The 27,194-nt window shown below is 39.0% G+C and overlaps 1 protein-coding gene across 7 annotated transcripts in view; it reads left to right on the top strand.

Moving 5' to 3' along the window:
* Positions 1 to 1,791: 1,791 nt before the first annotated feature.
* The window catches only part of NBEA (neurobeachin), a 513,742-nt gene continuing 488,339 nt past the window's right edge, over positions 1,792 to 27,194 (top strand). For all 7 annotated transcript variants that reach the window (XM_087756962.1, XM_087756961.1, XM_087756957.1 and 4 more), the window contains exon 1: positions 1,792 to 2,449. In XM_087756962.1, coding sequence (XP_087613088.1) covers positions 2,174 to 2,449 — 276 coding nt within the window. In that variant the 5' untranslated portion in view covers positions 1,792 to 2,173. The remainder of the gene's footprint in view (positions 2,450 to 27,194) is intronic.

The raw sequence follows: 27,194 nt of genomic DNA, 5'->3' as shown, positions 1-27,194 counted from the left end.
CTCCTCTTTGGGGGTTTAAACTAAGATGGGCTGACTCTGTAGTAAAGCAGTTAAGTGCATGTGTATTCAGTTTTGCTAGTTCTGCTATGGGGCTGGTGGGAATGGAACTTTTGGCCCCTCCACGAGTATACGAAATTAAAGTATATCTTTACTCTGAGTCATACAAGGTTGCTCGTGGATGGTGGCAAATTGTAAAGGAATTTCATTCCAGCAAAACTTTGTGCTTTCTTATCTCCCATAAGCAATCTTCTGGGTTTTCTCCCCATCTTTTGCAGCTTTCCGAAATAATGTTGGTTCTGTGACTCCCAGCTAACTGCTGTTTAAGTCAAGTCTATGCATCTGGGTTATGCCTACTGTCAAGCACCTATGAACCTTGCAAACAAGTAAATGTAACTGCATTTACAAGCATGTAGAGCTAATACATCACACAGTACAGAGCTGAGGTCTTCTCTGTCTTTTCTTGGTGGAGCTTAGAGCAGCTGCTGTAATCCTGGAAGATGTAGTGATGGGAGTCCTGCTGATTCATTGTGTTTACACAGTTTATTATCTAAAGCTGGATATAAGAAGGACCTGCAATCCAGCCAAATTCCCAAATTTGTGGTTACAGAACAGGCAGGACGAATGGTATTCTGAGACCAGTGGACAAGATTTGTTGTAAAATTCAACTTTGCGATGACAGTCACTATGAAGCCAAGACAAAACATGTTTTTGAACAGGGATGGATTATCTCCAGCACATGTAGAGCAAATATATACCACTTTATTCAAACAACTCTTTGAATAATTTGAGCCTCCTCAAAACATCAGAGGTACTTCTGTTTCTCTGATATAATACTGGAGAGGCTTGAAAAAATGCTCATGGCCACTGAGGGCACCGAGGCATCACTGAAACCAAGGGGCTCAGTAGAACTGCTGTCAACTGGACATTTCTGGATGCAACACCAGCATCAAGAACCAGGAGTGCAAGTATTAACAAGAACTCTGGAACAATATCCCTCTCCTTGAACAAGCACCACATGAGCTCTCAAACTAGCAGACCCCAGGGTTTCCCCTGTCCCTCCCCATCCCCAAGGGGGCCGCAGCTCAGGAGCACAACCCCTGACACTTGCACGTAAACTTGCCCATTTGCTAAGATTGAAATTGCAACCCCCCCCCAAAAAAAAAACCCAAAACAACAAACAAACGGTCCCCGTCCATACACTTTTCCTCACAGAACAGCGTGGGACCAGTGCAGGGAAGGCAGGACAGAGACCCCAGAGGCTCGAAAGCACGGGAGCCGGCCGAGGCGCCCAGCAGGGCCCAGCCCAGCCGGCCGGGGGGCAGCCCAAGGCCCCTCGCCAGCCGGGTCCTGGGGCAGGCGAGGCGGGGGCACCTCCCCGCGGCGGAGGCCTGCGTGTGGCAACGGCGCCAACCCCCACAGCGGCGGCCGCCACCCCGCAGCCCAGCGGGCAGCCCGAGGGGCGGCGCAGCGGCCCGCCCCTCCCGCAGGGGGCGACCTGGGGCGGAGGGGCGAGGCTGGGCCCGAGGCCGGGGGGCGGCCCCGCGTCGAAGCGGGCGGGCGCCACCCTCGCACTTCGGGCGGCGTTGCGTAATCTCCCCGCGGCCGGTGGGTGCCGGCCTGCGGCACCCCGGCGGGAGGCGGCCGCTCCGCTCCCCGGCGCGGCCCCTCACGCCGCCGCTTCGGCAGCGCGGCCCCCGTGCACCTGCTCACCTGTCTCCCGGCCGGCTGAGGGGGGGCCCAGCCCGGCCACTCCCCCCGACGAGCTCGGCGCAGGCGCCCTAGCGGCTACCGCAGGCAGGGGGCGGCAACATGGCGGCGTGAGCGGCGGCGGTTTCGGCTCCACAACAACAGCGGCAGCGGCGATCGCTCGCGCCCCCGTCAGCTCCGCGCGCCTCCTCCGGGCCGCACCGCACCGCGCTCGGCGGCGCCTGCTCCTCCTGCCCCGCGGCGGGGAGGCGGCCCCGGCTGGGCAGCCTTCGGCTAACGGGGCATCGGCGCCCATAATAATCCCTGATTATAGCGGAGCAGGGGAGCGGCTCCTGGGACGGTGCCTGCGCCTCGGGCCGGCTCCCTGCGGCCCCGCCGGGTGCGACTGCGGTGGATGCGCGGCTTGGCCCGGCCGGGCGGGGAGGCGGCGGCGGCGGCGGCAGGTGCCGGTAACGGCGGGGGGTAAATGGCGAGCGAGAAGCCGGTGTCGGGGCCGGACCCGCAGCCCGCGGGACTCATCTCCGTCGGAGCCGGCGGTGGAGGCGGTGGCGGCAGCGGCAGCAGCGTCGCGGTGATGGGGGAGCTGAGGGCGTCGGGCTCCGGCTCCGTAGTGCTCCCCGCGGGGATGATTAACCCGTCGGTGCCGATCCGCAATATCCGGATGAAATTCGCCGTCCTCATCGGACTCATCCAGGTCGGGGAGGTCAGCAACCGGGACATCGTGGAGACGGTGCTGAACCTGGTAAGCGGCCGGGCACCCCGCCCCGGTGACGCCCCGGCGGGCAGAGGGCCCCTGGGCACCGGCCCGCGCAGCCCACCTGCTCCCCCCCGGCCCCGTGCAACCCGAAAGGGACCTTCATTTTCCCTGCCCTGTGTCCCTCCTACGCGTACGGCCCTTCTCCAACCATCTTTCCTTCCCAAACTCCTCTTGTTCCTCTCTCTCACCGTTAATAGCGCGACCTGCTCTTCTCGTCGTGCGTGTGACAGAAGCCCCTGCAGCACTCCCTAAACTCCACGCAGGACCCTACCTAGTACAGACAGGCCACTCTTCCCCTTCCCAGTGCCTCCCCCCGGCCGCCTCCTGCAGAACTGGAGTGTGTGCAATTCACAATGTGAAAAATAAGGAGATTAAGTCATTTGCAATTTCAGGTTCTGGACACTGCCCTATAACCTGGTGGCTTCCTCATTGGAAGAAGAGCGATGTGAATGTAGTATCTGTTTTTAATTGAAAAAGATAGAAAAAAGCAGCCTGAGCTGGTATCTTTTCTTGGTGGCTGAAACATGTGAAGGGTTTAACCCTGTTAGCTCAGAGCTAGTTGAGTATTTTATGTAGAGGAAGGGGGAGGAGGGAGATTTTTGCAAGGATTTAATATGCTTTAATATCTGTAATAAAGAGTTAGTTGTATTGCGGTATTGTATTGGGTTGCTCATGTCTTAATAATCTGCCACAATTTCCAAAACACGTTCTTGTCTGCCAAGTAAGCGCTGTTGCTAATTTTGTCTAAGGTCTGTGCATTGCAAAACACTATTGTACACTGGTAAATAGCTTGAAACAAGGACAAGATGCTAAAACGTAGCTCCTTAGTCATCTGCTCACTTCATGGAGTGAAAGAGTTACTGCAGGACTGTATGACTTAATGTTTTTGCGCTACCTACACCAAAGCCTGAGGAACCTACAGAAGCCAAACGAGTGGATCTAAAAATGAATCACTTTCAATTATGTGCAATTTGGTGCTGTTCCTGAATGCAAGATTTGCTGCAGCAAAGCTTTTGAAGCAGTTCAGTCAATGAAATATCCTCAATTTTTGCATATAAAATAGGATAGAAAAATGACTGCTCAAAACTGAATGGCAATTGATTGAAACTGCCTTTGTTTCAAATGAGTTTAGTGCTTCTAATGTCCACTCATTCTATACAAAGTCATGTAAAGAATATATTTTGTTTCAAACACTTCCAAAAGATGTATTCTTCTGTTTGACAGTTATTTGCATTTGACCTAGCACAGACTGAATGGAAAAGCTGCAGCATGCAGGGAAAGACATGGTTTGGTCAGGTCATTTTAATATTTATGGTTTATCTGAACACACAGGGTTAAAGCCCTAATAGTTTTGTGAATATGTCAAAACAGTACTCTGGTATATTTCCCACTCCTCTCTACAAGCTGTTTGACACTTAACTGAAATGTGATTTGTAAATATTTTTTTTTTTTTTTTTGTACAAGTGTGGTACAAGTCATCATAACTTCATTGGATTATTACCCATTGCTTTAAAAGTAGCACTCAAAATAAGGGAATAGCATACAGTTCTTTTATTAACTGGCTTTGTATGGATCATGACAGATACAAAGATGTTTAATCCTTTCCTGGTTTTCTTTCTTCTTTCATTCTTCTTACTGATATTTAAGCTTATTTTAATTCTGGCTGTTAATGCATCAGGAACTGGACTAACATTGGCTTGTCTTTGTGGGGGGAGGTTAGAATGTGTTTTGATATTTTTGTGGAGGACATACAGTGCTTGTTACAGTGCTTGCCTATAAAATCTATCTACTAATTAGTTCCAATTGCTGAAAACTACGCTTATATTGAAAAATAAATGCAAGAGTGTTTAGCAGTGCTCTCAGCATCGGGAGACGTATATGAATGTGAAACTGCTTGGGAGTCTGCTGCAGTAGCGATGCATTCTGGATCAGTCATTACTTAACAGATGGACTCTAATATACAATAGTCAGTATTCCCACAGCAGAGAGAGGTTATATTGTGTCTGCTAATCTTTTTCTTCTCAGGGCAGTGAATGTCTCAAACTTACGCTTGTATATTTGAAACTTAATTTACTCACATGTGAAACAAACATAGTGAATATGGCAGATACAAAGTAAAGCTGATGGCATATCCCTAAACTACTAAACATCATCTGATTCTGTATTAAGGGTTTTATTAGCAACTTTACATAAAATGCAGTTTTGTATTTTAGGAGCATTCTTTGAGGGGTGGGTGGGCACAGGGAGAACTTGATTTGGTTTTTTTGTTTGTTTGTTTTGTTTAATTTTTTTTTTTCCCTTTAGCCTTTACCTTTACTATTTCTGAGTGATTTTTGATGCAAGTGTGACAATGAGTGGACAGTGCTTAAAGAGCTGATCTCAGTTTGGTGTGTCGGTTGATATGTTGAGTCTCTGAGAGAAATATAACCTATACTATACCATGTTGGGTATCTCTAAGCCATGTGGTAATACCTTTTTAGTATCGGAATTCTGCATAGCTGCAACTTCTTTTATCAGAGAGAATCAGAAGTTAAAGATCAAGATACTTTTTTTTTATTTTCTTATCTGAGATTACTGCTCCTCTGTGTAAAGCTTAACTAAGTCTATTCATTCTTCCTGCATCTGTGTGAAAGCAGCAGCAAATGTCTGAGACAAAACTTTGGTTTGGCTTGCCCTTGTCATAGAGATGGTCACTCTTCTTTCCTCTTTAAGTTTTCTTCTTAGGGTTTCTCTTGGACAGTTTTTAACTTTAAATGTTTGTTTTGGTGGCCTCACACTGTGATCTCTATTACTGCATTTCAGGCTTACTTCACGTGGTACCTTCTGATGCTGATGGACATGATGATTTATTGTCTCTATGAGATGAAGAAGTGCTTTTTATGCAGTGCTGAAAATCTTTTTCCGTGTCTAATATGTTGTTGGATTTTCAGCTTTGCTGAATTTTAACAGTTGACTTTAAGCTCAGTCAGTATTTTGTTCTTGGGCATGCCTACGCTGTTTATGGGATTAGTTGTTTCTCTTGATGCTTTTCTGTTTTCTAGTGACACGTCTTTTCCTCTGAACTTACTGGGTGTTCAAAGTTATGTTATACTGGTGAATTTGTTTAATGGAGTATCACTTGGTAGAGTTTCTAGTATTGCTTTTGTTATTTTTCATTGTTTCACATTGCAGTGGAAGACATAATGGAGAGAGGGTTCAGCCCTTTATATGCCAATGCCTATGAACTGCTTACAGTTATCCTTAAAAAACCTTCTAGTGTTAATGGTATGAAGGTCAGAAGATGTTAAGAGTCTATGAGCTGAAGGCTTTTCTAGAATTATTTTATGGAATATTGTATTCTTTTTACATCTCTGGAAGTAGGAGGGAACTCCTCATCATACCCCATGCATTCTTCTGTAATGGTTCTGTTATTTTGGTTTTGGTCCCTGGGTTTAATATGGATTCCCAGGTTCAACATGCTCTCTCTGAGTGTTCACTGACCCTTGTGTCCTGCAAAGCACCAAACTGGAAAAGGCTTTCCTTGCAAACAACCTAATCCTCTAATTGGTCTTAGTGATTTCTCTTTGGGGGTATTTTGACACCAGTTTTGTGCTTCTGTTGATGAGGAGGCCTTTCCCCTTTGAACAGCTCTATTAGTTTTCTTAGGGTACTGTCAAGGATGTTGTTATTGCTGTGATAGAAGTGCTTGTTGTTATTCTCCATAGTTCATTTCTTCTTGATATCCTTTAGTACTTACAATATGTGTTAGACTGATGTTTAAAATAAAGTTCTGCACCAGGTGCTCCAGTGAATATGATACTAAGGTGGAAGCGGGTCAGTCTGTGCATCTGTATTATTCTACTTCAAGTGTATTTTCATTTCACTTATTTCCTAGTTCAAAATTTCCACACATGGCTTTAATTAGTTTGTCTATAATATATCTCCAATGGCCTTTCCTTTCATTATTTTTACTGACTTCCTTAATTCTCTGCTTTTCCAGTATTTTAATGGTCTTGGGAATTTTTTCTTCAGTGCATATCTTGAACTGTCTCTTGTCTGGCCAGCTTTCATCAAACCTGACTACGTGAATTGCATTGTTTCTTAGCTTTTAGAAAGCTTTCTCTCTTCCAGTTTGAATTTCCTAGAATTTTTGATTTTGAGTTTTGTAGTGCTGATTCTATGGCAGCATGAAATAAGAAAGGTGAACAGGAAGCTGACTGATACTGAAAAATTGCAACTGGTGCTGGCAGCAACTGCTGCTTCTTTTGCCTATGCATCTTGAACGGATGATGTGATGCAGATTTGAACATATTTCAATCTGATGCAGGTGTAGCTGACCAGGGTTCTCCTTGTGCAATCTGGAAAGCTTTTATATATGTTTTGTCAGGCTAGAGAGTGCTTATAAGAAGTAGGTCAAACACGAGGCATAGTTCAAAAAGTCTCTTGCTGTTCTTGTTGACTACAGCCCACGCTTCTGCCTAGCTCTTCTCATTTTCTTGGCTGTTCCATCCTACTTCAGTGTTAGTCACCCATCACAAGAGGTAAGCCATTTTTTAGTGCTCTGTCACATAGTGTACTTGCAGGAGTGGCATTTGCAGCTTCAGAGCAAATGGGTTGGATTATGTGAGAGATCCTTCTTGCCCTACAGGCTCTCTGTAGTAGTGGTCATGAGGAAAAATGTAAAGGGAGGCATAGGTAAGAAAGAGTCCCCCCCCGCCCTTTGGTACTGCTTTTCTTCAAACACTGGTTGAGGGTCGTCTTGAGCTCAAGTTGGCTTTTGATATTTGAGTGCTTTGAATCCATTTACAGTTTTGTTTGCTGCAACATCTGTGAAGCAGTTCTACTCCTGTGTGGGGAGGAAGAATCACTTTTGTTTGTTGGATGCTGTTGTACTCTGAGGAAGCGTGGGCCTCATGAGCTGTAGCCTCCATCATAGGACTTCTGTTTTGCTTGTGGAACTGGCTTTGCAGGCTTGAGAATCTTTTTCCGTTTTCTTGGTGGAAGCCTTCCTATTTTTGTAGTATAATTCTCTGCTGATAGTATTATTCAAAAAAGTAAATTTTGGGGAAATTTTGAAGTTGCTCCTTTTTTTGGTTTTGGGTTGTTTTTTTTAGTGTGTGAGTTTTGTTTTAGGTAATACTTAACTGGAGGTGGCAGTCCTTGTCCAAGTTACTGTCTGTCCCGCTGGTCCCTTTTTATTCTGCTCATATTATCTCCATACTAAGCTATGCCTGGAAGTTACTGTAGAAGCTACCAGAGCCATATGAAAAGAGAAGCATCCAATGCTACAGTTTGTAAAGCATTCAGGGGCAGCTACTTAAGAGTACTGTGGCTGTTGTCATTACCTAATGCTTTGATGGAAAACTTAGTTTTGGTTACAGAAAACCTTTTAATTACTCTATGTTCACTTAATTTCTTTTAGTATAACTGATTGCTTTTGGCTTTTTTATCTTATCTTTGACAGTAGGTGTTTATAGGTGGGAATTTTTTTCAATCCTTTTATCAGTCATGAAGCACTAGTGATATCTCAGCAGGTGGTTTGGAAACCTCTGTGGTTTTGGTATGATGGATTGATACATTTCTATAGGCGATAACTTTTTAAAATCTGTCATGGTGAGCATATCACTGAGTATTCCTTACTGCTTAACTCTGAACAGCTGTTTTCTTCTTAGCTGTACATCTTACTTGTCTTTACAGGATTCAGTTCATGGATTATAAGGGAGGTGAATACCTAAAGGCTTTTTTATTATTTTTGTCACACTGAAGTAATAAAGTTCTGAGACTGGTATTAATAAAACACCTCCAGTCTTTCGCCTTTCCCCCTACTCCCACCTGAGACCCTACCTGTGTTGTCTCCCTTTGCATCGAGCAAAGGGTTATCACCTTTCTCTATTGAGATGCTATTTTTACAAAATTGTGACCTGATTCCCCATTTAAACCATGTGTTTTACAAGACTAAACATTTAGCTGTGTACTCAGTTATATACTAATCTTTCTCTCCCCTCCATATTTTCCCCTCACTCTCCCCTTCCACCCCTTGGCTTTCAGATGAGTACTCAAAGGGTAGAAGTAAAGGGGCATGGTTCATTACATTCACGAGGTTGATGTCTAGGAGGCTGTGGTGCAGTTTTTTCTTATATTAATGCTTTTCAGTGTCTCCACTCATGCTTGTCAAATATATGAATCATTGTCTATATTACATTGTTAAAAAAAAAAAAAAAAACAAACCAAAAAACCCACAAAACAAAACAACGCTCAAAGTTCATAATCATCTCTGAATTCCTACTGAAGCATTTGTCCCTTTTCATGCCATATTGAACTTAGTCAAAGTGGAATAAAATCTGTGATTGGGTTAGTACCAAAACTGAGACTTTTATGTCCTGATAAATACTGTGCACAGTATTAACACTGCTGTATTAACTTAATAAGCTATCCAAGCTATTTCAAATCAGTCTCTTAATCTGATGTGTTCATTACTTGGTACTGCACTTTTTTTGTTTTTGTATCTTAGTCTGTCTCAGTAAATCTGCCGTTTCAAATCAACTTGTGTTGCTCTCCTGTTACTATAGCATTTTGTAGTACTTTACACAGAACAGTATCATTGCAGCTACTTGTATATCTTGTATATGCCTGGTGGCCAGAGGGTCAGTGTAGTAGTGTGTGTTTATGTTGATGAAGTGCCATTTATTTTGTGATGAAATTTGATCTGTAATTACCATTCATATTTTTGGAAATGCCCCATTGTGGAGTTTTATTAATTCTTGCATAGGCAGAACCCTTAAGCTTTCTTTAAGTCTGAATCAAATTTAGCACTTGCTTTTGTAATCAGAGGCAGCAGATCTTTTGAAACATCAGTTTTGAATTTGATGATCTACATCCCACTTCTGCCTTGCAAAGGTTTGGCTTGGATGTACTATGAATGATACAGTATTCAATATATGATATTCAGCGTAAAGGTAATGAACAATTCACAAATAATCCTTTTTTTTTTTTTTTTGAGAGTCACAAATTGCTTCCTTAATAATAGAAATACCTGTTTCAACTATAGGATTATGATGGATTTCAGCTATTTGAACTATAGTTTCATAACTTCCAATTTAGGAAGATTGTTAATGACATTCATCTCTAAGAGAAAGATTATCTGTTATTTCAAGTAGAGAAGCACTTCAACTTCTGATCAGCCTCCTGACTCTGCTAAAATTTGTGTTCTGGTAATTTTTGTGGTTTAGAGTTTGTTCCTCTTTTGAAGTACGTGGAAAATAATAATCTTCAGTAAATAAATAAGTCTAGTTTTGGTGTTACTGAGATTTATACCAGTGATGTCGATTCATGTATATTAATGCAACCCTATAATGTGACTACCCTGCTTTAATTTGAAATTGGGTTGCATCAGTGAAATTGTTACAACATAACAATTCACTGAAAGCTTGCATAAATGTGAATACTGCTTATGCTATTCAACAGCTTACAAATGCTTGACTTCTATATTTGGAAAATGATGTTTCTTTCACTGCCCTTTTGTTTACAGTTGGAAGCCTTTCTTAACTATGCAGAATAGGTATTAGGTTTTTGAATTAGCTGAAAGTGAGATAGGGCAAGATATTCACTTACAAGTGAAATTGTTATTCATTTGAGCACGTTTAATCATGCTTTTTGGTACCTGATGGCTTTTGTAGTACCTGGGCAGTGTAGAAAGAAGGATGGAAATAATCATTCTCTGAGTGGAGCCTCCTAAACTAACTCCAGTACCAGCGATATGGCATTGTAATAATTTAGTCACTTTTTTTTTTTGCCTTTTAAGTCTTCATATTCTGTGACAAATACTCAATTACATAAAATTTTCTAATTTTATTGACTTTTGATTGCCTGCTTTAAGAGTCACTATAACAGGGGTTTTTTTAGTTTTTTTCTCTTTTGTTTTGTAAAAAGAAAATGTTTTGAATATTTATAAACACAAATATGAATTTGGAAACAACACATCCTTTGATTCACAAAGGAGCCTGTACAAACCTATTGAAACAAAGACTCCTGCTACAGAATTATAGAAAATGATAAAATATGCTTTCATTACATATAGGATAGTAACCATGAAATACACATTCAAGCTAGTAATGAACTGACTGAAGCCAATCCCTGTCTTGGATTGCTCATGCCTGGTGGATCAGAGTTTGCTCTTACTCTTCAGCAATACTTTGTGTAGCTCACTGCATCCAAAAAATACTTCTTGATATAATTGTGTGCTAAAAATCTTCCTATGTCACTTTTAGTGTTAAGAACCTTAAATTTAAAAAAAAAAAAAAAAAAAAAAAAGAAGAAGAAAAGAAATAAAAAGATTACTTTGAAAATAGGGGAGCATTCTTGCTTAAAGTTGAATTTATGTTTTATAGCTAGCAGAATGGGAAAGCTGTCTGTCCCTTCCAATGGGACGTATACATCAGAATGTAGCTACAGAGTTTTGTCAGCTCCAATTGTGTAGCATCTCCATAATGTGAGCAACTGTACCTAAGGATTGGGAAAGGGTAAAGCACTATAAATGTAAAAGAAGGTCTTGAAAAGCAGGGTTTGAACTATTATATCTGAGGATGCTATGCAGGGAGAATGAGCTTCCCAGGGGTCTGGAGAATGGACTTGGGGATTCAGCATCTTTGCAGAAAAGCATTAGCTGCAGCTGTTTAATTGTAGCAGTTGGAATGTTGAGAGAATGGGGCAAGAGCTGGTGTCTGAAATGAGAAGCAAAAGCCAATTTTGTAGGAAGAAAGCAGCTTCATCCCTCTTCAAATCATAATTTTAATAGATGAAACTTATCAAAGGGCCTCCGAAAGGTGTGTTGTGGGTATGTTAAGTTACGGAAAGAGGAGGGAGTTAAAGAACCTTACTAAGTGGTGTGTTACACTTTCATGGCTGGTGACTTTTGCTGTTTCCTTTTGAGATTGAGAGCTCCAACAAAAGCCATCATGTAAACTCAGTGTTTACATGTCCAATAGGACTGTTTGCCTCAACATGTTCCTCCATGAGCAAGAAGTTTGATGACATAAAGTTGTCAAAAAATTAATATCAGCATGCCCTCTTTTCCTTCTGTTGCTCCAGTGAAATACATTATCTGTTCTGGTAAATGGCAAGGCGTGTGATATTTGTGAGTCGTATCTGTGACTGATGGCTACTTAGCTGTTAATATTCATATGCTGAATAGCTGAAACTTACGGAAACATTTGTGTAAGACTGCATTTGACTGAATAACGTCTTCCAAGCAAGATGCTCAGGAGGTGGAAGCTACTTCATTCTTCTAATTCTTTTTCCCTAAAGAGATTTGTGGAGCCCCTGCCCCATGTCTTAGTCTCTGGGGTTCCAGAAGTCTTCTCTTTGCTTTTTCTTCTGTGTCTTCAGCTATGGCATGTATACCTCCAAATGACCTGCAGAAGTCTTCTGGTTTTTGTTTGGTTTGTTTTATGCAGCTTTTAGGTGATTTGAAAGGCTTTCTCATCCACTCTGTTCTTCATGGAAATGTTGCAGCTTCCATTGCATCTTTTGATATCTTAGAGAGCATTATGTGAATGCAGAAATAGACTTACAAGAAGGGCCTGTTAGAGTTGCATCTACTATCCAAGGCTGAAGTGAATTGAGTCCATCTGAAAAGAATCTTCAGCATACTGTCCTGGGGCCGTATGCAACACGCTCCCCCCGCCCTCAAATCATGTAATGATCATGCCTCTCCATTCTTCTCTTTGGCACTAACGCTACAACATCCTCCTGAAACTTCATTGTCAGAGCACTTTCATAAACTAGCAGAATCACAGAAATTTCAAAGGTAGAACAGCTGAGGATGGAAAGGACCTCTGGAGATGTCTAGACAAAAATCTGTGCTCAAAGCAGCATCAACTAGAACAAGTTGCTCAGGGCCTTGTCTGGCTGGGTTTTGGATATTTCTAAGGATGGAGACTCCCATGTCAAGTTTTTACTTAGGAGTAAGTGGAGTTTCCTTTGCCTTTTGCTACTCATCCGGTCACTGGGTGCCACTGAGAAGAGTCTGACTCCCTTGTCTCTACTCCCTGCCCACTCTACCCCTGCTACAAATACACATACACATTTATAAGACCTCTTCAAACCTTGTGTTCTTAAGGCTAAACAATCCCAGCTCTCTTCAGCCTTTCTTTGTATGTCAGATGTTCCAATCCCTTAATCATTCACACATTTAGATCTTTATTCTTCTTGTGCAGATAATAGCGCTCCCTTTCCAAAAAAGTGGGAGGTGGAGTCTGGGAAGCCTTTTAATTATAGCAACCCTTTTCCTCATCTCACAGTATGAGCTGCAATATCTACCACAAATAATACAGTCAATATTGCTATGCCTAACCCAGCAAAGGACAATTTGCACCACATGCAGCCAAAAAAGAAAACAGACCTCCGTGAGCCACAGCAGTGAGTGTTTGCTTTTCATCTGTTGTGCCTGCTTGTTAATAGATAGCCTTGGATGAAACACACACACAAGCCTGAGAGTGTCTGTCAGTTCTGCAAATCAGTTATGGTTGTAGGTAAGCTTTATTTCTTGGATTTCCGAAATATAAAATGTAGCTACCTTTGATATTCTGCTGCAAATATATGAAGTTAATATTAATGGCTTAATACTGAGTTAATGAACTTTGTGGCTCTTAACATATACTATAAATACTACCTTCTTCAACGAATTAGCATGAATTGAAATTAAACTAGAAGAGCCATTAGCATAGTCTTCAAAGTTACAGATGCTTGATAACAGAAAGGAAAAAATACTAATAGTCAGTATAGAGCCAAAGCTGATGAAGTTCTGCATTGAGTTTGTTGAAAATAATAAATTCATGACTTTATATATAGTCTAATATTTATAGATTAAATGTTCAATAGCACTTTATGTGCGTATAACTATATGTAACTTAGGAACTGTAATATATTAAGCAAAGATGATTGTAACAAAATTTTTGTAGTTCATGTTTCATGCAAAGAAAATAATTCTTTCATACAAAGTAACTTATACAATAATAAACACATTGTGACTGGAACAATGTGTAGGCTTAGTCACTGAGAGGGAGTCAGTCTTTGACAGTTGATACAGTACAGTATTTGACACTTTAAAGGTAGTGCTCAGTGAAGAGGAGTTGATACTGTCTTTAAAACGGACTGTTCTTCAATGAAGAAGTTGATAGTTACAAGTGTTTCCTAAAACCCCAGAAGCAGGTTATTCCCAGTTCTCACAATTGTGATGATTGCCCTTATTACTAGTATAAATGTTTTTTTATAACAAGGGAAAATTAATTATAGTAAAATAGCTTATGTGATTTTTTTTTTTTTTTTAATAAGAAGTGATTAAATTATATTTCAGGACAAATTTGGATCTACTTGCTTTGTTGCATGTCCTGGTTTAGTTAAAAAATAGTTTTCAAGTCTGTAATCCTTTTACCCACTTGGAGGTGTAGTTTACTAAGCCAGCTATCACTTCTTCAGAAACCCAACAGCTCAAACTAATGCAAATACATGTAAAACATCTATTAAGAGCCTTTGATGTAACCAAAAGCAACAATCAAAAAAGGAAGGATGGGAAAGTGGGAAGCGGAAGTTTCAACTGAAGGAGACTAAACCATATAAGCTGATACCTTTTAGACTGTCAAAACTGATACTTTTCCAGTTGAGTCTGTTCTTAAAAGTATCAGCACAAAAAACCTGGAAGCTAATTGTTTAGGTGAAGTTTAGCTGATACTGCTGAAAGGAAGCTTTGCATTTACAAAAAACTTTTAACAGTATGAATGGAAAACCCTGAGTACAACAGGTTATCTTCTCTCAGTGATGCAGTGTCCGCCTGGATTTACAAAGACCTTGAAATGACTGGTTATGTGATGTTTTATGAATTTTTGAAGTGTCTGAGGGAATTGCCACCATCTGTTAATACCAGAGTCTAAGCCCACATGTGGACTTCAAAACACTTTGTGTTAAATTTTTTAAGTAAGAAATCCTTCTCTTAAAACTAAAGTTAAAGCAGTTAAGAGATTTCAGAGTGTAAATAGAAAAAACCTTTTTTTTTTTTTTTATAGTCCAGATTTAAGCTCTTGGATTGTTTGTCACAGCTTACGTTTGTGGTTCTAGCCTGTCCTCTGAAGTTAGAATGGCTGCAGATACTTGTAATTGAGCTCTTCTCCTGCACTAGTTATGACATAACTGGCTTTTCAACTTACTTCAAGTCAGTTGAGCTCTGTTTTAGGCAAAGCTTACTTCACCCTGAAAAGCAGCACATATAATGTATCTTTTTTCTGGCTGAGATCACTACTAAATGTGTCTTGTACCAAAATCTGATATTATCCAGGTGTGCAGAAAAAGCCATAAGAAGCTTGAAGTGTTGATACAAGCTAAATCCTTTCTGGAGGTCAGAGGAATCTTAGGAGCACCTTGTTTAAATTACTATTTCAGAATTGTCTCTCAGATGCTCCTTGTGGAGTTACAGTAGATCTTAGGGCTTCATCAGTAAGGAAGCTGGTTAAGCAACCTGAACTAAACTGATGCCAGCCTACTAACACAGGGATTCAGTTTTCTGAACTCTGTCCATGGTTATGTTATGTCTTTCAATATTACTGTCTCTTGAAGTGTTGTGTTTCCCCCCAGCCCCTTATAGGTACTAGGGCTTTTGTGAGTGTGTTTTGAGGATGAGGATTGGGGTTTTTTTACTTGAGCAGTATATCTGAACTGGCTCTATGTTTTTTGCTGCATTAGTTTTTAAAATATCTTGGGTTTAAAAGTTTCCGTATATATGCATTTTAGAGTATAAGCTGTTGAGGAGACCACACACTTCATAGTACAAGCAAGATGTGGTACAAGCTGCAGCTGACAGTGCAGCCAACGTGAATTTTGATTTAAAAGTCCTTTAAGAAATCCTGAAGGTTTCCTGGGAGATAGGAAGGAATTGTTTGTGGTCTAAAACCAAATCCTGACTTAAGAAAAACTCTTTGGCATTTCTATTTATTTAGAAAATTGAAATCCAACTAAATAGTCTATACTTAGTGTAGCAAAATGAGATCTTTAAAACACTATAATGAAAGGCTACGGAGGCATTATTAAAAATTAATACAGCCAAGAGAGTTATTGAGGAAAGCAGCATTTAGTGGGAATTGTTAATGCATTTTGGTACTGCTATATGGTAGCTTCCAGCTTCTTAATCTGTGTTCAGTTTCCCTAGTAATATTTTAAATTTTTTTTTTCAACATTTTTTTTCTTCTCATATATTTGTAGGTTGAATAACCATTCTAGGTCAGTAGGTTTGTACTGTGACTGAAAACAAAGACTTGCGTGAAGTCTTTCATTGTTATAAGCAACCAGATAAGCTGTAGAGGAAGAATAAGTAATCAGACCAATCTTTGGGGGAGTAAAATGTCATAGAAAAAAATATATTATGATGCTTTGTGAGGACAATGTCTGGGATAATGCTCGGGTTTTGAAGGTGTTGGAGTTTTGGGGGATTGTAGTGATACAGTCCTGGTCTCAGAGTGTATTGGGTTTACATGGTAAGGTTTTGGTAGCGGGGGTGGCTACAGGGGTGGCTTCTGTGAGAAGCTGCTAGAAGCTTTCCCCATGTCCGATAGAGCCAATGCCAGCTGGCTCCAAAACAGGCCTGCAGCTGGCCAAGGCCAAGCCCATCAGCAACAGTGGTAGCGCCTCTGGGATAACATATTTAAGAAGGGAAAAAAACCCAACCCTGCACAACTGCAGCTGGAGAGAGGAGTGACAATGTGTGAGAGAAACAACTCTGCAGACACCAAGGTCAGTGAAGAAGGAAGGGGAGGAGGTGCTCCAGGTGCCAGAGCAGAGATTCCCCTCCAGCCTGTGGTGAAGACCATGGTGAGGCAGGCTGTCCCCCTGCAGCCCATGGAGGTTAATGGTGGAGCAGATATCCACCTGCAGCCTGTGGAGGACCCCATGCTGGAGCAGGTGGATGCCCAAAGGAGGCTGTGACCCCGTGGGAAGCCTGCGCTGGAGCAGGCTCCTGGCAGGACCTGTGAACCCCATGGAGAGAGGAGCTCAAGCTGGAGCAGGTTTGCTGGCAGGACTTGTGACCCCGTGGGGGACCCACGCTGGAGCAGTCTGTTCCTGAAGCACCCTGTGGAAGGGACCTACACTGGAGCAGTTTGTGAAGAACTGCAGCCCATGGGAAGGATACACGTTGGAGAAGTTCATGGAGGACTGTTTCCCGTGGGAGGGACCCCGCGCTGGAGCAAGGGAAGAGTGTGAGGAGTCCTCCCCCTGAGGAGGAAGGATTGGCAGAGACAATGTGTGATGAACTGACGCAACCCCCATTCCCTGTCCCCCTGCACTGCTTGGGGGAAGGAGGTAGAGAATTTGGGAGTGAAGTTAAGCCTGAGAAGAAGGGAGGGTTGAGGGGAAGTTGTTTTCAAGATTTGGTTTTATTTCTCATTACCCTACTCTGATTTTTGATTGGTAATAAATTAAATTAATTTCCCCAAATCGAGTCTGGTTTGCCTGTGACAGTAATTGCTGAGTGATCTCCCTGTCCTTATCTCAACCCATGAGCCTTTTGTCATATTTTTTTCCTCACTGTTCAGCTGAGGAAGGGGAGTGGTAGAGCAGCTTGGTGGGACCCTGGCATCCAGCCATGGTCAACCCATCACAGAGAGTTAGTTTTTGTTTAAATGATGGAAACATTTTGAAATGCAATTCTTAAGGAGGTAGAGAAAACCTATGGGTTAAATATTTTCGTTTATAGTTGCAAACAGAATTACAGTTTTATGCAGAGATTGATCAATGTACACTACTATTCATTTCTCTGTATTTCAACAAATATTTGTTTTTCAGCTTTTGAAATCTGTGTACTGTCTTCATTGGATTGACATTTGCAGTGGTGAGATATAATTAAAAAAATGCGGTTGATACTTTCGAGTGATCAACAAGGTTTAGTTATACATACTGACTGTCCTAGATGCATTGCTGTTTCTGATACACCAATAGATTCTGACTAGTTAAAAGAACTGGCAGTGGCGCACAGCTCTTCAGCAACTCCACTGCCGCCTCTGTGAAGTCTTGTTTGACAGAGAGGAATCAGCTTGTTCTCTCATGCAGGTTGCTGATGTCTCTCTTCATACACGTGAAGCTATTTAGAGACTTCTTGGAGGACAGTGTTACCAGTAAACAGCTTGTATTAAACTTTTTGTGTCACTAATCCCACATTCTGCTTCAATGCAGTGTGGATGAAAGTGCTTACATTTCATGCTCTATAGCTTTTACTTATACATCTAGCGATTATTTCCTACTAACTAGTGCCCCTTGTGTGACATATCCATTAGAAATGCATGCCCAGCTTTCACACAGAAGGCTCAGAACTTGAGACTTGTAGGATTTGTATTTCATAGCTACATTGTGCTTTTTAAGTCCCTGGCTGACAGAAAGAAGACTGTAACTGTTTTTCGTGTGGAGAGTTCATAGTGGTTGAGATGTTTTACCCTGGCTTGGAATATTATACTTAAGTGTGTATTAAAGAGGAAATGAAATGTTTTCTTTCTTCAAGTCTATCGGACAGCTACTGCTATTTAAAACTCTCTTGTATAGGAGAAAACTCTACTTTATTTGTTATGGTGGTTGAATGATAAGTTTCAATTTAAATGTAACAAACAAATGAACAGGAACTTCGTAAGTTTATGTCGGTTCTGGATATGTCCAAAATGCACCCAACTAGCTTTTAGTTAAGCATCATACTGCCATGGCACAGTTACTGTGAGATTTCCTTTTTTAACTGGAAGGTTGAAAGGTTTTTCTAATTTTTTTTGTAGAAGAAACAATCAGGGCCATGTTTGAACTCCTTTCTTATCACTATCATATAGTGTTTTCTGTTTTGGTTGACTGCCAGAGACCAGTATGTGTGTGTGCGTTCTACATGGAAACATTTGATTGTCTTTATCTGTATTTGGTAGTTATACCATGGATGCTTACATAAGATTTTCTTTGTGTAGGTGAGATTAGCATTGTTTGATTTTGTGTGCTTTTTAAATTGCAGAACCATTCCTTTTTTCCTTGCACAGGGCCAGTTAAGACTTTCACAGATGTCTGGCACATTTAATTGCAAACTACCACTGAAGTGAACACACATTGTTTGGTTGGATCATCTTTTCTTATTTAAAAACTCATGGCAAAATGAAAGAAAATGGAGTGCCTAGTAAGCATCAGTAAATCATAAATGTAAATATAAGCATTTGGAGGCACTTCTGCAGTATGAAAAAATGTTAATGTAGATGTTGTTATCCAGCTTTGAATCACAGGATTCTGAAGCCTTAAAGATGAACTGTGAAGGCTGGTTAAAACCAGAAAAAAAGAGCCTTGGATCAGTTACAGAATATTAAATCATGACTCACAGAACAATTTAGAATGGAAGGCCTCTTATTAGTTGTAGTCAATACAGAGAAAGCATGTATTCAGGTATAGGCTTTGGGGGAGGGCATGATGGAACATGTGCAGATCTAAAAATCTGATACCTTCTAAATACTGTGCCTTTTTTTTTTGTTCAAATACATAAAAAGATTGTTTTTAGTTTTCTTTCAAAAATGTTAAAGGTTGCTTGTTTAAAAAATGTGGGTTTATGGACCTGTATGGTCCTCTTGCCCTCAACAGAACGTGGCCTTGTGGCTCTTCTTGGTTGGTTGTGTTGGTAACACATTACTTGCAGGTGAATAAAATTTGGTCCTTTGAGATGAAGGGGCTCTACAGAGCTGTTTACAGTAAAAAAGTAATTAAAAAAGCTACATGTCTGCTTTAAGTAAGCAGATAAAACTGGATAAAAAGAGGGACATATCTGTTTAGTGAGGCACTATTAGTTGTTTTAGACATTTATTGGCCAATGATTTCCTTGTCATTGTTCAATTGGTTGGACTTTACTTTCTTCAGAATGGAAATTTGAATTAAAGTACTTAAAGATTCACTTTTTTAATACTGTACCATCTTCACTATTTAAATACGATTGTATTTTTAAAATCTCCTTTTGATATGCAATAGTAAAGTTTACTGTAATCCTTGTCATAAGTGATGTCAAACAGTGGGTTATGGCTTTACTTTCAAATTAAGTAAAAATTGAATTGTCATGGAGAACAAGTATTGAAGGTGCGTTTCAATGACTGTATTTGTGGAGTACTGGGTAGATATTGTTAGTGAAGGAAACAGAAACCAATATCTGATGCAAGCTTTCAGTCTGTTTTGTTTTTTTTTTTTCTTTTGTAGGCCCATTTGATTAGAGTTACATATGTTCTCTCTTCAGCTTCTATAGCTTCACTATTACAGCTTATCTGTAGCTAAAATTATTGTAATTTTTTTTCAAAATTCTTATTTTAAATAATTCTTCAAAGTGAGTATCATTACTTACTGAATGAAAGTAGGGCTACCATAGTCTTTTATCCTCAATAAACAGATTACGTTTTCCTGTACTTAAATTTTCATGAACATCAAAGCTGTGCCTATTCTTACAGGATTTGGGGCTAACTATTTTTTTTTCTGTTTTTTAATCGATTTCAAATGAAAAAATATGCATGTATTTCTAGCTCTGCATTACTTAAAATAAAAACATACTTTTCAAATAATGTTCACAGTATTTGAAGTGTGAAGTATTTCTTCTGGCTGGAGTATTTTAGCAAAATACTTCTTTCCATAAAAATCCTTGATGTGCTTACATTAACTTTACTAAACTACTTTTCATAAAGAACAATGAAAAATCAGTTTCAGAATTGTGGGGTGATTTTGTTGTTTGTTTTGTTTCTTTTCTTTTGCATTTCTTTAAAATACATATGCTTATAGAAGAAATAATGACAAACTAAAAAAAAAAAACCAAACCAAACACATAATGAAACAATCTCACTTCACTGGAAGTCAAGTCATTCTTTTTTAAACTTCTTAGAATACCAAGCTTTTAAAATATCTTTCTTTGAACTAAAAATTAAAGCTGGTTATTTGCACAACAGGATACTGAGGGGGTATCAGGAAGTCTCAGCTCTGGGTATGGTCTGTGAAAGTTTTCTTTCCAGATTGATTTGTGATAGACAGATCTATGAAGGGCTAGAATTAGATTACTAATATAATTTTCACTTGCGAGAGAATGCTGGATTTTAGACAACATCAATAAAAGTAAAAAGTTAATTAATTTGTCTCCTGTCATGGTGGATTGTAATTCTACCTTTCTTCATAGTTTGTTTTTTTTTTAATGACTTCTGAACATCAAAAATGTACCGTCACTCGATGCTCATATACATTGAAGGAAAAAACAGGAGTTTTAAAAGCATATGAGAAACTATACAAAGAAGTTTTAATGAAAAAATCTTTGTGGTCATGAAATTTAATTGCTATAGTACGTCTTGCTTAAAGGGATATTTTCAATAGCTATGGGTATACCTTGATTGCTTCTTTGGAACATGGTTGTCTTGTTTTTCAGATAATGCCTATCAAAGTGAGTGAAGATCCTACATTAGCTACCAGTGCTAGTACCAGGGATTCTGAAGAGCAAGACAGGTGGTGCAGAGGACCCACTGTCCACATGATATGCATTTTAAGGGAAGTTACTTCAGACTAATTTTAGTCTGGTCCTGTTAGCAACTGAAATACACTTTATTTTTGAGAAGCTAGATTTCCCTGGACTGATTTTTGCATGTACTGGAGCGCATCTTTCATTTTAGTCATCTGAAATATAATTTGTGCACCCAAGATCATGTTGTGATGTGAACTGAAGCATCCACATTAAAAATGAAGAAATCTACATGATTTGCTTTGAAAGCACACATCTGATCTCATGAACTATGATGCTGATGTAAACATACTCTGAGTTTTCCCTTCTCATCTGTTTTTATAGATTTTTTTTTTTTCCATATAGGTGTACCGATTACCAATCCTCATTTCCTACCTGATGGTTAAGCAGAGATGATGCCTAGGAAGAACCTTTTTGCCCAGTTAGCACTGTTAAGGTAGATGTAAAACTTTGACCATACTTTTTCTTAGTCAAAAGTAAAGATTATCACTTGAATTAGTTCTTATTGTAATTTTTCTTCTGTTTAATCTGCATTTTCATATTATGAAATTCATTCCCTACAAAATACTGAGCTATTTATTTATTTATGAGAGGATTTGCATCTGACCACTCTAAGTATTCAAGCTGTGTTTGACTGGGGAAACTGTGAACTATTACACTGTCCTCTGTTGCAGGGATCCTACTATTAACCAAGGAAACATAAAGGAGTGATTTAATCAATCTTATGGGGATTATAAGAGGGAGAAGCTGAAGGTTTTGTTTAGAGTCATGCTAACCATGCATTACAGTCTTCATTGTTTAAAAGCAATACAATTTTCAGAACCTTCAGAGTGATAACGCCTTGTTTATGGCCAAAATGAGAAAAATCTAGAAACAGCATATGTTCAAACAAGTCTGAGAACCTGGAGAATTTGGTGATTTCTGCTGCGTTGGGCTGCTTCTCCCCCTCCAATGAAATTCTCTGCTGCTTTTGAGCATATGTAAAATGTGTTTTAGCATATATTCCCATGGAAAGGAATTACAAAACTGGTCGTGTAGTATTTATTTTTAAACCTACCTTCTCCCGTTTTAATGTGATACCCCTTAGCTCTTATATTTCAAGAGCTGTTGATTTTTGACTGTACCACACATAATTTTATAGGTGTCTCATGTTTTTTCCTCAGACGCTGAAGAGTCCTAGTTTGCTTATTTCTTGTAGGAAACTATTCCATATCTAAACAGAAAAAAATATAAAAATATAGAAAAATAGAAAAATATTTTAAAACCAGCATTTTAATTCTTAACTGGAGTGAAAAATGTTTTCTAGAATTATACCGTTCAGTCTTAACTGCTGTTTGGTTTTTGTGTTTCTTGTTCATGAGCTTGCTGGAACAGATTGAAGTCATAATCCCTTAGTTTTAAATCCCCTAGTTTTGAAAACATACTGTTTGGTCCCGTCCCCCCACACCCCTCGCTTAAGTATGTGATACATGGAGCAAATCCTTATCTGCTTTGTTTACTCGCTCCTTCTGTTTTACTAGGCCTTGCATCCCTGCTGATACTGGTTAGATCTTTTTGTCGCAAGTAATTGCAATAATGATGTAGGGATGAGACTATTTTACTAGAACTAAATTTTATGACTATTCAGTTTTTTCAGTAGAAAGAGAATACTGGGGAAATTTGTGAAGGCCATTATTAAATTTTAATTTGAAGATTCACACAAGCCTGATGTGGATTAAATTGGTTGCTTACAGGTAGCTGAGATTGTTGCTGCAGCGACATCCACAGAATCTAGTAGTGATGCTACCTTGATTCTTGACTGGATTTAGCTACCTGTGTATTTGTTACCTTGACATTGTTTATCAGATGACATATGGAACTTTGGTAATTTATTAAAAATTTTCATTTAAGTGGAATTTTTTTCTGATGTTTATATAGCTATCTATATTAGAAAGTAGGATAAAACTCCTCTCTTGCCTTACATAGGGCATGAGGACCTATATATTTAAGTAGTGCTTCACAATGTGCTTATTTTTTATTCTTAAAACATGGAAATACTTTAAATGTCAGGTTGTCTATTCTTTTCTGTGTTTCTGTTGTAAAGACACTTGGGAGCACAGAGGTACTAGTGTGTTGTTTCTGGTCTTTTTAAACAGTATCTCAGGGTGCTGCCATTTTTCCATATTCCCTTGGTCCTTGGCAGGAGAATTCAAATGTTTGGCTTTTTTTAAATCTTCAGTATTTCTCATAGCGGCTGCCTTAATTTACTGTCTGATTTTTGCAAAGTCAATTACACTGATGAAGCAGGGGTATGGCTTTTGTTGCCTAGGTGTGACAAATTGTCTGGTATTAATGGTCCAGTCTTGAATATAGACAAACTGTGGCCATTTTTCAGTCCCTTTAGTTGCGTATAGATCTGGTCAGATTATTATGTAACTCTTCTCTGGTTTAGTTCTCCTAATTCTAGGCACTTTTTTCAGTGTTTTTGGTTTAGTTGTTTGTAATAGCCTGACCTGCTTTTATGAATTGGTGTCAAAATTCAGTGTGTTACTTCACACCTTTGAGACTAATCCTGCTACTAATCAGTGCGGTAACATGGGTATTAACGGATCAACGCTCCCAAGAATGTGACGAAAGGCATTATGAAGGTGTATTTAGATGGCATTTAGCATGTGACAGAATGGCAAGATACCACAGTTTTCTATATTTCAGCAAAACCTAAACAAAACCACGTAAAAAAATAAATAAAAAAACCAGCTACCATCCTGTGAAAGACAAGGTGATATTTCTTGTCGTGTGACCAAAGCGCTCTGCTGCAGGGCTGTGGAATGACTAATTAAAGATACTGTGGAGTAGCTTTTCTTTTCCTGGAGTTGAGTCATAGACCTGTTACAAAATTGTGAGATTGTGTATTTGGAAGCATATCCAGTGCTACATCATGGATTCCCTGACAGGTCTTTTACTGAGACTCTGATGACTGTGAATGTGTCGGGAGTGGAGGATAAAATGAAGTTGGAGACCTGGTGGTGATTACAGTATCTAATAGGTACCAAGTTTGAAGATATCGTCTCTACAGATGTACTTTATAGCCATTCAAGGAAGGGAAGAGATGGAGAAGGACTCTTACAGAGGTGGGAAAATGCCTGAATTAGAATCTTTCTTTCAGCTGACCTCAGAAAAGCTTATTTCATCAGTTTCCCTTTTCTCAAGAGATTAGCTCTATATTTAGGAACCAAATTAGATCTTTCAAATTTAGTGATGCGGATGTTTTCCTAATCACCTAGTGATTAATTTTCAGTTAATTTGGGATCCATTATTACACAGTGAATATCATTTTTCTTCTTTTGGTATAGTTAGTGGTACTGACATATTCAAATTTGGGATTTGAACTTTGAATTTGATGTTTTGTTCTTGGAGCTTTATAACTTTTTTTTTTTTCACCTAGACTTTTCTATTATAGTCTAGTTTTGTATTGGCTATGCAAATTATTATACTGGCATCTGCAAAGATTTTTGCTGAGCAATTTTGTTATACTTGATAGAAAATGTATCTTTAAGTTTCTAATGGAAAAGATGAATATATATGATTTCAGACCACATGTAGAATAAAATCACTGCAAAGTCAAGTTCATTATTTTGCCTCTTTAGGCATTGTGCATATTTTTGCATTATGCATCTGTCTCATGGGTACTTTTTTCTTGGTTACAGGAAAGTTGCCTAGTTAAAATAGGAGGTTTTATTCTCGGTGTATTTTCTGACCCAGATGCAGTCATTTCTGTGATTCTAGCTTTGCTTAAATAATAAAGCTTTTATTGCAAGCTTCATTGTGTTTTGGCAAGGAGCAGTCTTGTCCATTTATTTCCGTAAGATTTCAAGCCCAGAGTTGGTAACTGTGATAGTCTTCCTTAGAGACTGAAGACTTTATAAATTGGAACTCAGTTTCATTTATGACATTATCCTCAGAAGTCCTAACACTTTAAAGAAATGTAAATAATAATCTGTTCTTGCATCGTTTAGAAAGCTGCCATTTGCTATGTGTGAATCTGAGAAATGGATTCATACAGTAAGTGTTGTCAAAGCTGTAACTTGTAAAGCTTTATAAAATAGCTTTTGGGTACCAAACCCCAAAAAGAAGCAGGCTAAGCAATGTATTCTTATGGCAGTTTCATGAAAAAACACTTTTTTTTTTAACAATAACAAAAAGTTTAAAATCCTTGTCTCTAATTGTCTCTTCTGAGTTGAATATCTAGCCTGAAGCTCGTATTTTGTTCTCTGCTTCAGTGATGTTATAATTGAGCACATCTAAGGAGACTGATGGAGATATTAATTAGGAGTGATTCCTAAAAGAAATGGTATTGAACACTGGAGGGCAACATTACCGTTTGCTGGAGACTGTTGGTCTCTACATGTAGGAGAACCTGTGCTCACACTCAGTGCTTTATGCTTGCTACCTTTTCTACTACTTGCCTTGTTTTAAGGTTCTTCACATATAAGTTACAATGAATGTAACTGTTACAGCTGACTGCTAGTGTGGCCTTTGCTTTGCTGTTTCCTGCAGTGTAGTGATTTAATGAAATTATTTGAGTAACCAATTGTAGTCAAGCTTTAAAATGACGGTCCAGTAGTGTCTATTTTTAATGAACTCCATTTACCACTGCTTGGTAATCAAAAAGTTATCTTCCATTCTATATAAGCTAGTGGTCCTTTAATGTTGATTCAATGAGTATTTTCAAAATGCATAACAAAAATATAAATTTCTTTATTAGATAACTGAGTTGTGTGTCAAACTGAATTTGGATGGCAACTAGGTTTCATTCAAGTATATGAAACAGCATTTTACCAAGTTTTAAAAAAAATATAATTCTTTTATGAAGTTTTAAAAATAGCTAATAGCTATATGCTCGATATTTTAGTATTTATCATCACATTGATCAGGAAATAGAAAAATTAATGAGATTAGTGTTCCAGAACAACTTAGACATACGTGTAGTATCAATTATATACCCAGGTACCTCTGGAAAACTGGCTCATCTCCTAAAGATTTTTTTTTTTTTTTTTTTAAATCTGTACGTCTCTTATAACTTGACTTTTGGAGCACAACTTCTGTGGTTTTATTAGCAACTAGTTCAGATAAAAAATTCTCCTGCTTTTCATTAAACAGGGTAAGCCATTATCTATTTTGCCTCCTTTAAAAACATAATGCTTATCTTGTAACACTTCTGTCTCCGCTTGCTTTGGCATGGGACTTGCCTTTTAATTCCTGAATTCTAATTCCTGATGCAAAAATGTTTTTGCAAAGATGTTGGCAAATAACATTTTCTTACTGGCATCTCTTTAGGAATAACTGTTTCTTCATGGACCTGCTTCAGCATAACCAAAATTGTCTTTTACAGGTAGAGAATACTTTTGTTTGTTTCTTTACCTGAGGTAACATGGGATGTCTCAGTATTTACACACAGACTTGGTCTAAAAGGAAGTTTACGTACCCCATATTTTACAGCATATTAATTTATTTGTAGTTACTGGAATCAGGAAGTGAGGGTCTTTCATTCAAATTTTTTTAGCTGTGTTAACAGCTATGTATGAGTTTCAGTTATGGAATTGTTTGATTCAAGAATGTTTGATAATATGATAATAACATTGAAAGTTTGGGGAAAAAGGCATTGTGGGAATTGTGAATTAATGAATGAGCAACTGCTAGGTAAGAAAATGTTGCTATTTTGGTGGAAATGGATGGAAAAAGGAAAAAAGAGAGCAAAAAAAAATAAGATGACATTTGAGTGACAGTGTAAAGAAAGGATTTGGAATGCAGAAGATTCAGGAGACATCATCTCATCAAAAGGAAAGATTAATATTCTTGGTAACATGGAAGCTCTGTGAGAAGTGGTATAAACCACAAGAACAACAAAGAATAAAAATAAGGATAATCCTAAGATTTGAGGAGTGGGAGCGGGAGGAAAGAGGAAGGTTGTAGATAAATGGGGAAGGAACAGCTAAACACTATACTTAGATTTTTTGACTGAAAAAATACTATCTTTAACAGTTTGTTTGGTCTAAGGATCTGGTCTTAGCATTCAGTTTTAATATCCTCAATTTGCAATTTCATTTTATGTGATGTGATTCTGATAAATGACAGAGGAATCTGGGTTGAATGTTATTCATTTTCAAAGTTGTTTTCCAGGCTAGTTGCATTTCCTTTCCTTAGAGCAGTGAGCCATTTAAACTGGAATCATGCTGTGAGTTCTTC

The sequence above is a fragment of the Nipponia nippon genome, unplaced genomic scaffold (assembly GCF_047370975.1).
Source record: "Nipponia nippon isolate SJK-2023a ecotype South Korea unplaced genomic scaffold, ASM4737097v1 scaffold_2, whole genome shotgun sequence".
In the NCBI taxonomy this organism is placed as follows: domain Eukaryota; kingdom Metazoa; phylum Chordata; class Aves; order Pelecaniformes; family Threskiornithidae; genus Nipponia; species Nipponia nippon.
This window is presented reverse-complemented; position numbering and strand designations above follow the sequence as displayed.